The sequence below is a fragment of the Artemia sp. Qi Xiang Cuo genome, chromosome 5, assembly GCF_049724085.1.
Source record: "Artemia sp. Qi Xiang Cuo chromosome 5, ASM4972408v1, whole genome shotgun sequence".
Classification (NCBI taxonomy): domain Eukaryota; kingdom Metazoa; phylum Arthropoda; class Branchiopoda; order Anostraca; family Artemiidae; genus Artemia; species Artemia sp. Qi Xiang Cuo.
This window is the reverse complement of record NC_142798.1, coordinates 78092300-78108481: the sequence shown is the minus strand read 5'-3', so window position 1 is coordinate 78108481 and position 16182 is coordinate 78092300. Positions and strand designations below refer to the sequence as shown.

At 34.8% G+C, this 16182-nt stretch overlaps 1 protein-coding gene across 1 annotated transcript in view; it reads right to left on the bottom strand.

Moving 5' to 3' along the window:
- The window catches only part of LOC148952559 (zinc finger protein 1-like), a 57818-nt gene that overhangs the window by 16151 nt on the left and 25485 nt on the right, over positions 1–16182 (bottom strand). Inside the window, exon 4 of the mRNA XM_089089012.1 lies at positions 1259–1385. Coding sequence (XP_088945138.1) covers positions 1259–1385 — 127 coding nt within the window. The remainder of the gene's footprint in view (positions 1–1258; positions 1386–16182) is intronic.

The window sequence follows — 16182 nt, the reverse complement described above, 5'->3', positions numbered from 1 at the left end:
CCCCTCTGTTGGTTAGCAGTCATATTTATAATACAAATATTAGCAGGTTTACTAAAAATAACAATTACTACTTATAATCAGACGTTAATCATATTATTAAACTTAATACATTAGTCAAAGAATTAAAAATAAGGAAGCAGACACTTAAATGGAAAAATTATAAAACATGAGCCAAAAATAAAAAAATAAAAAGATTTCCATTTTGATTTCAAAAATATGTGATTGGGAAAAACAGGGTTACTATCTATTGATGTCCGGCTTTGACAAAATTCCATCGTAAATGTTTGTGGCCCAAAAGTCTGCAAATTTAGGACTGACCTTCGGCTGGGTTTGTTTTTAATCATTTTGCTAGTAAAAAAAAATCGTAGAAAATATTAAAAAAGATGGTGACAAAAGAAAAATAATTTATTTCTTATAATATAATTTATAAATTATAATTTATAAATTATGATATTATAATTTATGCCATTGTTTATAATCAGAAAAACTACGATAACATTTCGTCAATGTTGTATTGCTCAATAAACAGAAAAAGGCTGGAAGGTAAATCCAGCTGGAAGGGCTGGAAGGTACATTTCGTCAATGTTGTATTGCTCAATAAACAGAAAAGGGCTGGGAGGTAAATCGGACGAGATCAAAAGGCGAATAAATGCTTTTTGAATGTTTTAGCTGTTGTGTGTAGCTGGTTCTTTTACAAACAAAGATGTTTACGATCTTTATTTTTACGATCATATTTATCAAAAATATGAAAAAAATTAAATCAAAAGCTCTATTTTATATCGTGTTTATACGAATGATGAAAGGGTATCTGTTTAAAAAGTATCTTAATATCTGTCAACAAATATTAAGTGTTCTAAGAAAAAAATTACTAAGACGGAAAAAAAGAGAAATGAATAAACCAATAGATAGATCATACAATAATAATCTGTTTTTCAAAATACCACATAACTGCTTTCGAATTGCCTCATTCAAGTCGTGAAATTTATCCCTCAATTTCGGACTTTGGTTGGTTGGTCACGTTTGTAAAAAGGAGGTACAAGCTTACGGTTAATTATTAATCTAATTAGTTGTTTTAATTTAATTAAGTTAACTGTTAATTATTAACAGTTTATTATCAATCTTAAATCAGTTTTGCCTAGTCGCAATTTGAAAATTTTCCTCTTAGTACTAAGAACCTAACAAAAAATAAAACTAATTTTAAAATTGTCAGGTATTTTTCTAGTTTAAATTAAGAGGATATAGAAAATAACAAATCTTACCCTTAAAGACACCACAAGACATTTTTTGGATGTCATATGCGACGAATAGGATCCAGAATGGGAGAACCTTTTACCACAATTGGGACACTCGAATGGCTTTTCTCCGGAATGTATACGAATATGTTCCTGAAATTAAAATGTATCAGCTTAAGAAACTTAGCCAAATATACAGGCAAATTGAAAGTTCAGCATAAATAAACCGTTTGTCACTCCCCCTCCCTAGATTCCCCCAATATTAAGCAGGCATCCTCCTGCCAAAATTTATGAATCGGCCCATCAACTACTAAGTTTTTAGACGCTGTTAACCTTGTATGACCAAATTACATTGAATTACATACTGTTTTTTGATTTCTATAAAATTCTCATCAAAGCCAAGTTTAAAATATTTGAAATATGATATTAACCCTACCAAAAAACTCGGGGTAAAGATTTTTAAATTAAAAAAAAAACAAACGACGGGTCCAAAGGACTCCCTCCCTTGTCATACCCCCCCCCCCCCAAGTAGAAACTGAAAAAGTACGACCCAAAATTATATTCTCTGCATATTTTCTTCCCTTCCGTAGTAAAAACCTCTGATACTTGGCCTCTTTGTCAAATCATAACCCAGTGAGCATCTTTGCCTCTCCTCCATCGTAGTGCAGATTCCAGGCCTCCCCAAGCTCTCATAATTTTTCATAATTTGTTGATATTCAGCCGGCTTTAGATGAGCCGTTAACAGGCAAATTTAGCCAAGTCCATGCATCATATGCCAGGCTAAGTCCAAAAAAAGGTTTACTGCTGGTTTGATTTGAACGCATCAATCGTTCGAAAACAATTCCAGAACTATTCGTTGTTTGATTATACTCTTGAGTGTGAATAATGTTCCAACGTGCATTTTAGAATGGACTAACTGTTCATTCACTGTAAGATTTAGCTAAGACCAGGATTCAGTCAACCCAACGCTGAGGTTTTACCTAACATGCATGATATATTATACATAATAATGCTTAATTTATGTAATAATTAAATAAAAAAAACAAGTTTTTTAAACTGAAAGTAAGGAGCGACATTAAAACTTGAAACGAACAGAAATTATTCCGTATATGAAAGGGGCTGTCCCCTCCTCAACGCCTCGCTCTTTACGCTAAAGTTTGACTGTGTCTCACAACTTTAATTTTTAAAACAATAAAAAACTTTAGCGTAAAGAGCGAGGCATTGAGGAGGGGACAGCCCCTTTCATATGCGGAATAATTTCTTTTCGTTTTAAGTTTTAATGTTGCTCCTTACTTTCAGTTTAAAAAACTTGTTTTTTTTATTTAATTTCTGATCGTTTTTTAGTTAATGCAGCTTTTATTTGTATAAAAATTTTACTTTTCTTTTGCTAAATGGATGTCTTTACAAAGTAACTTACGTAACTAACTTCTATATTCGTATATTTTTCTTCTGGCAAAAAACACAAAGTTGCAGATTTTTGCAGATATGAGCTTGAAACCTATGTAATAGGGTTTTCGGATACGCTGAATCTGACGGTGTGATTTTCATTAAAACTCTTTCACTTGTAGGGGATGTTTCCCCCTCTTTAAAAAATCGAGTAAATTTTCTCAGGCTCGTAGCCTTTGATGAGTAATACTAAACTTAATAAAATTTATATATTTAGGATCAGCATTATAAACACATTCTTTTGATACATTTATTGACATCAAAATTTCGTTTTTAAAAGTTTCGATTACTATTGAGCCGTATCGCTTGTTTTTTTATTGTTTTTTTTTATTAAGTATATGTTATTACTTATATGAAAGGGTTCTCCCCTTAGTCAATACCACGCTCTTTACGTTAAAAGTTAAAAAAAAAATTTGATTCAGAAACCCCTGAATCACAAAGGCCGTTTAATTAGAATAGATAGCTCTTTTGAAAGCACTAAAAAAAACTGTAGCGTAAAGAGCGAGGTATTGACTTGGGGGAGAACCCCATCACATACGTTATAATTTCTGTTCGTTTTAAGTTCTAATATTCCTTCTTACATTTTAGTTGAAAAAACTTGTTTTTTTTTATTTAATTTCTGATCGTTTCTTAAATAATGCTCGGAAATCCGGCGCCCCCTGCATTGACCTGTCCCTTACCCCAAAGAAACATCCTCCACGGACTTATTTTCCAGAGTAACCCCCTCCCCTCGCCCCCCCCCCCTCCAGAAAAAATCCTTCCTGAAAATGGTTGTATACTTCCCAATAGCCAATAAATAATGCTGGCAAGTCCGGCGCCCCCTTCACGGCAATTTCCCTTCCCCCATGAAAACTTCCTTCATGAACAGATCCTCCAACATAACCACCGACCCACCCTTCCCTCCCACTACCAGAAAAAAAACCTCCTGAAAACTTCTGTATACTTCCCAATAACCAATACTATATGTTAACATTGGGTAAAGTTCATAACTTTTAGCCCTCCCTCTGGGAACTTCGGGGATTAAGTCATCCTAAAAGACATATTTATCATATTTTCGACCATGCTGAACAAAATGGCTATCTCAAAATTTTGATCGGGTGACTTTGGGAAAAAAATAAGCGTGGGAGGGGGCCTAGTTGCCCTCCATTTTTTTTGGTCACTTAAAAAGGGCACTAGAACTTTTACTTTCCGTTCCAATGAGCCCGCCCACGATATTCTAGGACCACTGGGTCGATACGATCACCCCTGGGAAAAAAAAACAAAAAAACAAACAAACAAACAAACAAACAAACAAATAAACACGCACCCGTGATGTTTCTTCTGGCAAAAAATATAAAATTGCTCATTTTTGAAGATAGGAGCTTGAAACTTCTACAGTAGGGTTCTTTGTTACGCTGAATCTGACGGTGTGATTTTCATTAGAGTTCTATAATTCTTAGGGGGTCGTTCCCCCTTTTTTTGAAAATCAGCCAAATTTTCTCAGGCGCGTAACTTTTGATGGGTAGCACTAAACTTGATGAAAGTTATATATTTGAAATCAGCATTGAAATCTGATTCTTTTGATATATCTATTGGTATCAATAACCCGTTTTCTAGAGTTTCGGTTACCATTGAGCCGGGTCGCTCCTTACTTACAGTTCGTTACCACGAACTGTTTGATAACGTGTAATGCAATACCTAAAAGGCATAACAGCATACGGAAAGAAACTTTATAGGAGTTAAACCACGTGGTGAATATTTTCACAATTAGATAGCTGGACCTGGCCAATCAGATAAATTTTTATTTTCATGGCTAAAGTCGTGCATTTCACACATCTGAAGCAATCGATATATGATAATAATAACAACAATAAAAAACCTGTTTGTAGGTTCTCTCAAAGGGAGGATCAATAGCGTAAGACCGATGACGAAGATGAACAGTGCCGTAATCAAGGAAGGGGGGTACAGGGTTTGAAACCCTCTCACAAAAAATTCTTTTCCGACTTGTAAAGAGGGTAAAAACAATGCGTATAAACAAATTTTCGATGTTTTGTGAAGTTTTTTGTAACCCTTTCTAAAAAAAACAAAAACAACCTTCCCCTTGAGCAAGTCCTGGATACAACTACAACAATAAAACTTAGGAAACGGTTCTTAGTAAATGTCTCAGAAGTATGATAGCCGGGATTGCCAGGGGCGTATTTGCGCCATTTGGGCGGTTTTTTGAGGCAGTTGCGCATTGAGTTTTTCAAAGAGGCGCATTTTGGGGACGGGAAATTGTTCATTTGTAATATTTTCACAAGCAAAATGGTGCTTTCGACACATTTTCGTTTTATGACGGCGTAATTTTAAGCCAAAAGTCTCGTATCACTGATGAGAACTCAGCTCTATGTATGAAAATGATGACTTCTCTGATTGGTCAGTTTGGGCTATGCAAGATAGAAAATACTCAGCAGATGGTTAAATTCTTGTATATTTTTCTCTGTACAGCTCCTTGTAAATGAGGCTATGGTAGAAGTTTTAATGATTATTTGGTACCCGGGGGGTCGTTTTTGGGCGGGGGGGGGGATTCAAGAGGAAGAATATTTCCCCCCCCCCCCAATAATGTGGGGGGAAATATTATATAGCACATGCATCTTGACTATCCGGATACGGACCCCTCTTGCCCCCTCCCCCCCCCCCAATAAAAATGCTGGAGATTCGCCCCTGTTTGATATAAATATTTATTCTTTGGGATTGCCCTTGTGACAGCACAAGATAAAAGTGAATCAGGTACTTTGGCACTAAAACATCGGAAAAAGATGGAAAATGGACTTCCGTCAGATTAGTTTCAGAAAAAAGTCAAATAGATTAATATCCATACATGCAGACATGTACGAATTGAATGAGATTATAACCATTTTTAGGAACGCTTATCTGACGACTCGTAAGGTTTCTTGGTACTCTTGCATTATGCGGGCCTTTCTAAAAAGTCAAGTTTGGTTAATGCTTATGAAATAAAATAAAATAGGATGAATATATAATAGTTTAGAAACAAATTTGGGCTATATATTTGCACATTAGGGGGGGGGGGGGTAAACATAGCATATATTAAATACGTAACCTAACCTAACCCAGGTACCTTCCCCCCCCCTAAATCCCAAAAAACAACAGTTTAATATCGTATACGCAATGAAAACCACGCTATCATTGCCTAGTCTATAGCGGTAAACATGTCAAAACGGAGTTTTATCATTGCCTACTCTATAGCAGTTAACCCGAGAGGCCCGCATAATGCAAGAGTACCGGTTTCTTCTTAAGTGCATATCACTCGAATCTCCTGGGGATTTCTCATTCCTCTTCTTTTGCATGTATATGCATATATTTTTATATCTCTAAGGTTTATTCTTTAAATATTTGATTTTGCATTCTTGATCCTAAGTTACAATCCATCTTGGCTCCAATAAACCCCCTAAAACAATTACCCATAAAAATGCAACTTTCGTGATCCATCTGTTAAGCTTTCCAAAGCATTATGAGAAAGTGCAGGTTGACGGTAATATAATTTATAATCTTCATTTCTTACGGGAGACAACAGGATCACCTCAAATTACAACCCACGTCGAAATTCGATTCTTTTTCGATAACGACCCTACACATGGTTAAAAGGAAATGCTTCGTTCAACGTCAGATGCAATCAACGGCCTTGTTATAGCCCACTGTATATTGGGCAAGTGGGAATAAAAGGATTACATTCCCCAGCTGACACGGTTGCCATATATATGTTAGTTACTCTTTTATCAGGTATGAAATGTGCGGCTTTACAGTGGCGGATTATTAAGTCAGTATTTGTTGCTAGCTCCTCAAAAAACTAATTCAGTTGAAATTTTTGAAAAACCAAAAATAGATAGAAAGTAGAAAATGCAGTATTATTTGGAAAAAGGTGATACTTTTCAGGTAAAAAAACACACTATTATACATCTTTGCCTCTCCCTTGAAGTTGTTCTAGGTTGTCCCCCACAAGAAAATCTTATAGGCTAAATCTTCTGCCCCTTCAAGGAAAACTTTCCGTAGGATTCCCTTAGAGATATTTACAAGATACAGATGTTTCTTTATAAAATGAACATCTTTCATCTATATTTTGGTTTTCCAACCGAAGACTATAATTTCATTCTAAAACATACAGCATAAAATATTGTAGCAAATATTAATATATAAGAATTTATGACCCTGGTCATCAATTTAGGGCCATACGAAAAGCAGGTCGTCGCAAAATGGAATGGAAAAGGGTCACAAGAAAGAATTTAGAGGAAATTGTAAGTACATGGGAATGAAGGTTTAAAAAATACACAGTTCCCCCTCCCCCTAAATTTCCATGAATTGGCACCACTTGTTGAGAAAAGAATTGACACCACTAAAGTTTTGTTTTCAGAGGGTGTAGGGGTTATTAAATATGAGTGCCAATTAGAAACCATATCTCGTACTAAGTTACAAAATTCCCAAAAATCTCTACCAAAAACAAAGAGTCAGGCTCACCTCCACAAAATAAAGTGTTTTCTTTCCTCTCTTTTCAATATAATCTGAAATGGGTGCCTTATATATGATGAAGCGAGAAAAAAAAATTAAGAAAACTAATTAAATTCCTAGAGCAGGAATATTTTTACTAGTTCCCCATCTGTATTAGCCTGTTAGAAAACAATTAAAGTCTACAGAAAGTTAACTGGAAACTTTTTTTTTATCAATTTCAAATTTTAATTTTTATTCATATAATTGACTATAAAAAAAAGTATTTAATCTATCATACGAACTTCAACCATTACTTTTTTTTATGAACAAATCCTGATTTTCTACTAATTTAAAAATAATAAAATCAGTTTTAGAGCATTTTCAAAAACACTTTTACCTTTTATATTTATGAATCGTGAAGTATTTTGCAACACTGACTGCCAATAGAATCTACGGTGGGAATAAAAGGATTATGTTCCCCTCATTCTTTTTCCCTGTTCTCAGGGGTTTTGTTGATAATCCACCAAGGTAACAGGTGTGAGCCTTAGTTATCAAAATGCTGATAAGGGCTGTTAATGTAAATGGCATGGTTTGGTAATTGGAACTTGGCCTGCTGGAATTCTTGGAAAAGAGGTTATCCAAGCCAATTTCTTGGAAATAGCGCGAGAGAATAAAATGTTTCTAATATGGTCCAGATAACCTTTACAGGTAAAGAATATAACGCTCCAAATGAAATGTTTAAAGAACATTAGTTAATTATGGTATTTTTTTTCAACAAACGGTTAGAATTTTCGCAAATTGTGAACTTTTTTGTTTTAAAAGACTCACGTACAAATGGATTATCTTGGAGAATTCACATTTTTACGAGAGATAAGTTCATTAAAACCGCAAAAATACGTGAATTATGCGAGAATTATAATTAAATGAAAAATCTAAGAGATGAATTTCGACAAGGGTCCCTCTCCTTTCATGTATATGTGTAGGAAGATTTTTTATATTTTTTAAATTTACAATAACAACTTTTTTGAAATAGTTCCGCCTGAGTTACATTTTTTTAAATTAAGGGATTATCACAAGGAGAAGGACCTTCAGGCCCGACCCCTCTCTTCATCTCAACATTATTTTTGTTATATTTCCCTTAATGTTTTTTCTTTTTTTTTAATTTGGCTCCTCTAAATCCATCTCAAAATAAATCAATGCCAATGCGCCTGCTAAAATGCTGCAAAAATTGAATTTTGCAATTTTCCAAAAATTGAATTTTCCAAAATAGAAGACTTTACAGGCGAAAATTAAAATCTGAACGATAAAAGTTTGGAAGTCGATAGACTATAAGAAAATACGGTAAGTTAAAATCTTTTTTTTAATTAATAAAAAGAAGGCGCGTTACCCCGTGACTACGCTAGGCTCTCAGCGGCCCTACTTTAGCTAACAATAAACGGCAAAACTACAGGAGGAATCTTTGATTTCTTAACAGACTTTGTGCAAGAATTTCAAGAATTTATAGAATATAAAACAAGAATTTTTTAAGAATACATATAATTATTCGTTAACAAAGGTTTCTTGTTTGTATCTTTAAAGATTTTAATTCCTAATTTTAAAGATTTAATTTAAAGATTTTAATTCCTGCAGGATTATAAAATTATTCAAGCCACCCAGAATCAGTTCATACAAGTTGATGACCTAGGGAAGGAGGTACATGAGGAGACTATATCTTGGGGAGGGGTCGAACATTAAAAGCACATTTTAGACCACAATTTTTATTTTTTGGGGGGATGGGGTATTTGAACCAATTTCAGAGGATCTCTCATACCCCCTCCATTAATAAAATGTTCCGTGTTTATTCGTTTTATGACCTAAGTATGCCCCAAGAGGAGCCAACCCCACAGGAGGGCCAGGAACAGCTGACTTTGTGCAAGAAAAAAGGCGCGAAACAGAAGCCGTCGAAATGGTGAGCAGAGTAATTGATCACAACACTTATCTAAACTTTACATCAAGCTAAAGTATTTGTAAATTATTCTTTCAATGTTACGTTTATGACCTGATAAAGTTCATGCCTCCTCCCAAAATTAATCCTTTGGGCACTGTTGCCAAATCTTGTTAGAAAGGAAGTCAGAACTATTTTCACTGTGGTAAACCTATTTTAATGAAAATTTCCAAAAGGAAAGTTAGTACTTTGAGGAAATCCGAAAGAAATCGGGGAAATACAAGCCTAGGCACAAAGGAAACATCCTTTCGGCAAAGATGACTGCTTCGAGAAACTGAACTTGTTACTTCAAAGTAGCTAGAAATCAACATAAGAACGTTTTGGTCGTCGGTTCTTCACGCCCAATTAAGTTCCAAGGGAATTAATATGAGCTTTCAGACACAATCGGACTAGGTAAATAGAAGATTGAATCAAAATGAGGTTTCGACCAGAGAATTTCAACTTTCCCTAGGCCTGATGATAAAATGACTCGAATACAAATTGGTAAGTCAGATGGAGAAATAAAGAAGAGATTCGATTAAAACTTTGAGAACATGGTCCTCTGGCGGTCTAAGGCCTAGTAATGGGTTCAAACTTTTCTACTTACGAAGGATACTTGCGAGGATTTATAAATCACCAACAGCTTTACCGTAATTAAATAAGAAAAAAAAAGTTTTTTTTTAACTGAAAGTAAGGAGCGACATTAAAACTTAAAACGAACAGAAATTATTCTGTATTTGAAAGGGGCTTTCCCCTCCTCAAAGCCTCGCTCTTTACGCTAAAGTTTGACTCCGTATCACAACTTTATTAAAAAAAAAAAAAAAAATTAGCGTAAAGAGCGAGGCGTTGAGGAGGGGCAGCCCCTTTTAAATACGGAATAATTTCTGTTCGTTTGATGTTTTAATGTCGCTCCTTAATTTCGGAAAAAAAAAATAGTTTTTTTTATTTAATTTCTGAATGTTTTTGAATTAATGCAGCTTTGATTTTGGTTCACCGAAAATGAATAATTAAAACGAAATTTGCATATTAAATTATTTTTTTTTGGTTAAATGGCTTTCTCGAAAGTTTTTTAATTTTATTTACGAACTTTATAATTAGTAATAAATATACATAACTTGCTAATTAACTTACGTAACAACCTTATATATTCGTATGTTTTTATTACGTATATAAGGGGGTTCGCCCCCTAGTCAATACCTCGCTCTTTACGCTAAAGTTCGAATTTTGTTCCAATTCTATAAGAATAACCCTTAATCACAAAGGCCGTTAAATAGAATAAATAGCTCTTATGAAATGACAAAAAAAACTTTTTTAACGTAAAGAGCGACGTAATGACTAGGGGGCAAACCCAATCATATACGTAATGATTTCTGTTCGTTTTAAGTTTTGATGTTGCTCCTTACTTTCAGTTGAAAAACTTGTTTTTTTTTTATATTTAATTTCTGATCGTTTGTTTAAACAATCCTGGGAAATTTGGTGCCCCCTTCATAGCAACGTCCCTTCTCCATGAAAAATTCCTCCATGGAAAGATCCTCCCACGAAGTCTCCGATCAACCCCCCCCCCTACCAGAAAAAATCCCCCTGAAAACGTCTGTATACTTCCCAATAACCAATAATATATATAAACATTGGGCAAAGTTCATAACTTACAGCCCTTCCCCTGGGGACTGTGGGGAATTAAATCATCCTCAAAGACATATTTACTATATTTTCGACCATGCTGAACAAAATGGCTATCTCAAAATTTTGATCGGGTGACTTTGTGAAAAAACTAGCGTGGGAGGTGGCCTAGCTGCCCTCCATTTTTGGTCACTTAAAAAGGGCACTAGAACTTTTAATTTCTGTTCAAATGAGCCCTCCTGCGGTATTCTAGGACCACTGGGTCGATACGATAACCCCTGGGTAAAAGAAAGAAGAAGAAAAAAAAAAAAATAAATAAACATGGTTCGTGATCTTTCTTCTGACAAAAAATACAAAATTCCACATTTTTGCATAGGAGCTTGAAACCTCTAAAGTAGGGTTCTCTGATACGCTGAATCTGATGGTGTGATTTTCATTAAGGTTCTATGACTTTTAGGGGGTGTTTTCCCCTTTTTTCGAAAATAAGGTAAATTTTCTGAGGCGCATTACTTTTAATGGGTAAGACTAAACTTGCTGAAACGTATATATTTGAAATCAGCATAAAAATTTGATTCTTTTGATGTATCTATTGGTATTAAAATTACGTTGTTTAGATTTTCGGTTACTACTGAGCCGGGTCGCTCCTTACTTACAGTTCGTTACCATGAACTGTTTGATAAATTGTAGTAACTCCTTTGCCTGAAATCCAGGTATATCCATTGAACATTACTTCGCAAAATCATTATACCAAAAGTATGCGCGTCAGACAAGTGCTGATAAAAATTTTGAAATTTAGCATAAAAGGGTCAAGTAGAAATCTTCATATGCAGTCCGACTATCTTTTTGTTTGAAGGGAACAAACGCCAAAGTTTTGCCAAAGAACAAACGTTCAAAATTTGGAAATTCTATGTTAAACGCAGTCTTTTATATATGTCAAACTGGAGACGTGACAGAAAACCCGTTTTGTATGGGTTAATTCAAGACACTGCTATGCAGTAATGAATGCTTAGCGTGGTTTTCAATGCGTTGACGATATTTAAACTGTTGTTTTTGGGGGTCTAGGGGGAGAAAAAGGTACCTAGGTTAGGTTACGTATTTATTATATGCAATGCTTTACCCCCCCCCCCTAATGTGCAAATGTATAGCCCAAATTTATTTCTAAACTATTATATATTCATACTATTGTATTTTATTTCATTAGCATTAACCAAACTAGTACTATATAAAAGAGTGCGTTTAACATAGAATAGCAGACTTGAAATGAGCACAAATAAATCGTAACAAATAACTCAATCATCCTAGTCAACAAAAAAATGTATTTGTAGCGTTATATGTAGACCCCGGCAACACGCCGGTGAATCGACCGAACGCCGCCGACAAGAGGCCCGGTCGAACGCCACCGGAACGCCGCCGGCGCGCCGCCACCGGCAAAGGTGGCGGCGTTCGGTCGACTTCAAATTAATTTTGCGGCAATTCTTTATTGCGTCCACCGCAAAGTCGGAGCTTTTCCTTCTCGTGTGGTTTAGTATTACGATTTTGCTGATTAGAAATCAAGCAGGGCTTGCACTATTCCTGAATTTTTGGGTATTTCCCCGAAAAAAAAATTGGTTCTCCAAATCCCCGAAAATTACGCAATCACGGTGCCACCCCTAGCGATTTATCACCAGTGACTTTCCCTGCCAAATATTACTTTGCATACCATAATTCTTCACTACTCTCTGGTTCGTTAATTTTCGTCTCTTGTTACTTTGCATAAAAACCAGGCAGATGTCATATGCAATTGCATTGCAAATATTGCAATATACACAGTTCTTCATATGTTGACAAAAAAAGTATCGTCTTTATGAAATGTGTTTAAATCCTTTTGAATCCATTTTCCCAATTGCAATTCATTACATCATTCGTAGTCAAAAATTTTATTTTCAAATTGAATAAAATTATATAACGCAACATTCACTACAGTTTGATTTTGAAATTGATAGCAGAAAGATTGTTTCTACAGCTGAATTGTAAGTTTGCAGAATTTTTTTTTTCTTTTGCTGTTTTTAGATAAGAATTTCTTAATTTTGAATGCTCAATTGTTGAACGCCTGATAGATTAAAGAAAATACAATCTTCTGACTGAAAAAATATTTTAAACCCCCCCCCCCAAAAAAATAACCTTATATTGAGACAAAATTTAGCTATATAATAAGCTATTCACAAGGTTTGGTAATTAAAGATTTAAACATAAGGTACACCAAAAATATGATTCATAAAAAAATTGTAAATTATTGCCTATAGTGGGGGATAGGGGGGTATAATTTTTAAATGATAATACCTCATTTTTATATTGAAAGCAGGGATGCCAAAAATATATTTATTTTTTTCATTTAAAGTGGAGATGGAAGAAAATACTATCAAATTCCCTGGGAAACCATTGAAATATTTTGATAGACCCAGGGCCCCCCATTGGGACATGTTCATTGTCTTCGGTATTTTGCGATTTCTCATAAGGCTACTGGCCTAATTTGGCTTTTGTTTGTGCTCCCTTTTAATTAGATTCTTTGGATCTTATTGAATGCCACGGCGAATCTATGACTCAGTTTTCCAATAGTTTGAGGTGCATCTGAACAATTTCGACATTTTTGTTGTTGTCTTTGTACCTCTTTACTCATACCCTCAATTTTTTTTTTCAAGGAACACTAAGCTGTTTAACGTAATTTCGCGTGTTTGTTTGAACCATATAGTGACCTAGTTAATTATGAAGTAAATTATTTTTTAATGTAAAGCTGAGACGGTATCTTTGCAAGGTGGTATCCAGGGGGGGGGGTAGGGAGGAATTACATTTAAATGATAATATCTTGAATTTTTTTTTAATGAAAGCAGGGACGCAAAAAAGTTAATTTTTTTTTAATTTAAAGCAGAGACGGCATCCTATCAAGGTGGTATACAGAGGGGGGGGGGGGAGCTATCATATTTAAATGATAATACCTCGATTTTTTGTGAAAGCAGGGATGCCAATAAGTTAATTATTTTTCTTTTATTTAACGCAGAGACGGTATCCTACCAAGATGATGGTATCCAGAGGGAGGGGGCATAGGGAGTTATTTTATTTAAATGATAGTACCTTGATTTTTTTTTATTGAAAGCAGGGATGCCAAAAAGTTATTTAAAAAAAATTAAAGTTGAGACGGTATTCTATCAAGGTATTATCCAGAGGGGGGCGGTAGGGAGATATTATATTTAAATGATAGTATGTCAAATTTATTTATTTTTTAGAGCAGGGATGCCAAAAAGTTAATTATTTTTTAATTTAAATCAGAGAAGGTACCCTATCCAGGTGCAAGGTATCCAGGGGGGGGGAGGGGAGTTAGGGAAGTATTTTATTTAAATGATAATATCTTGAATTTTTTTTTTATTGAAAGCAGGGATGCCAAAAATTTAATTTTTTTTAATTTAAAGTAGAGACGGCATCCTATCAAGATGGTATCCAGAGGGGGGGGGGCATAGGGAGTTATTATGTTTAATTGATAGTACCTTGATTTTTTTTTGTATTGAAAGCAGGGATGTCAAAAAGCTATTTTTTTAATTTAAAGTAGAGACGGTATCCAGAGGTGGGGACATAGGGGGTTATTATATTTCAATGATAGTACTTTGATTTTTTTTTATTGAAAGCAGGGATACCAAAAAGTTATTTTTTTTTAATTTAAAGCAGAGACAGTATCCTATCGAGGTTGTGTCCAGAGGGGGGGGGGGTAGGGAATTATTATATTCCAATAATAATATCTTGAATTTTCTTATTGAAAGCAGACTCAGTCCACACAAAGTGGATAAGTTGTTTTTATTCATGACAATTATAGCCACATCCCGCAGTTAGAATAGACTTCCAAGTTTGACTGAAGGAATTTTTTTCGACCAGTTGACTCCTAGATTTTTTGTCCCTCCACAATATTTTGAAATATACCCTTTTTTTACACATACTAATATTTGGACTTTCATTAGTACACCAGCTTACCCGTGACGCGTTGCCACGATCTCAAAAGAAAGGAAATTCAATGAGAATACCTCTGAGGAAATTTTATAAACGTTCGCTGTCTTAGTTAAAAGTTTCTAACGTCGCAATATTTTCATTTTAGTTTAATTATAGCTGAGAAACATATTCGAATCATACAAGATTACGTTTAATTGCTATGCATGCTCTTCAAAAAGCTGTTCAATTTTCTGATATCGTCCATTATATAAATTCATTTAAGGTCGACCAAGATAATTGGTTGAGACTAGCACATTGATTGGAAATTAACTTCCATTTTCCTTCCAGTACTGAGGTGGGTCATCCACATTTCTCCATTGGGAACTGATGCTTGATTATTTTTTAAGGTGAAATTTTAAGTTATCCTATTCAAAATGATTGTGGAAAAAATTGGTAGGACAGGTTGATGTGTTTTTGTGTTTTACATATATTTCTGCTTGCAATTGTATGTTCTTTTGTGTATTGTAAATATTGTCTTATGTATGGTATATTTCGACAATTGGATAACGTTTTAAAATGTGAATCAGCACGTGTAAATTAAAGAAGGAAGAAGCCAAGCAAAAATACTCCGTACAACATATTTGTCCAATCCCTATGATAATTTAAAAATTAACAAGATTTTCGTGAGTTATACTTGATGTATTTTTTTAATTTTAATTAAAACCCGATTTTAATACAAGGAAGGCTTTTTAGGAATTTAAAAGAGCAAAAAAAAAAACCGATCAATATCAAAGTCGCCCATTTCAACTGTTTTAAAGGTGACAAAGCAGATATTGGCAAAGAACATTATGAAAAAATTAAGCTTCTAAGTTCAAACATATATTCAAAGTTTTTACCCAGATAACTGACGAATTTTGTGATACGGTATCTGATGTTTTGTATTCAGTAGGCCAAATGCTCGATGAAAAAAACTACTAATTTTGATAGTTAGTTATGTTAGGAATATATAGTTAATAGATACTTCAACTATTATGCAAGGGTTCTCAAACGACAAAGCCATATCGTTTCTACCAGATTTCTACTTCTCTTGATGAATAACAAAGAAAACCAGTTTCCAGCCAGCGACTTGTGAAGTTTTGAACTCATGAATAGGCTCGAATCTGTCGTAAATTTAAGCTGTGATTTGAGAAAGACTGATGAAAACATTAGTGTTTGCGGTCAACATTGATCGCGCCGGTGGCACGCCACCGACATCTTACCGGCGGCGGGGCGTGGCGCGCTATTTTTGGCCCCGCCGCCGCCGGTCTTCCCTCATCGGCGCGGCGCCGGGGTCTAGTTATATGCTGATATTCTAACTTCGCCGGGCACAGGGGCAGGGGTTTACCTGAAACTCCTTAGAAAACCGAGCTCTCAATTTATAAAGCTGAAAAGAGGATATGCAAGTGTTTGTAGCAAACTAGGATTTTATGAAACGCAAAGGGACGAGCCCCATTCCCCCTCAAAAAAGGG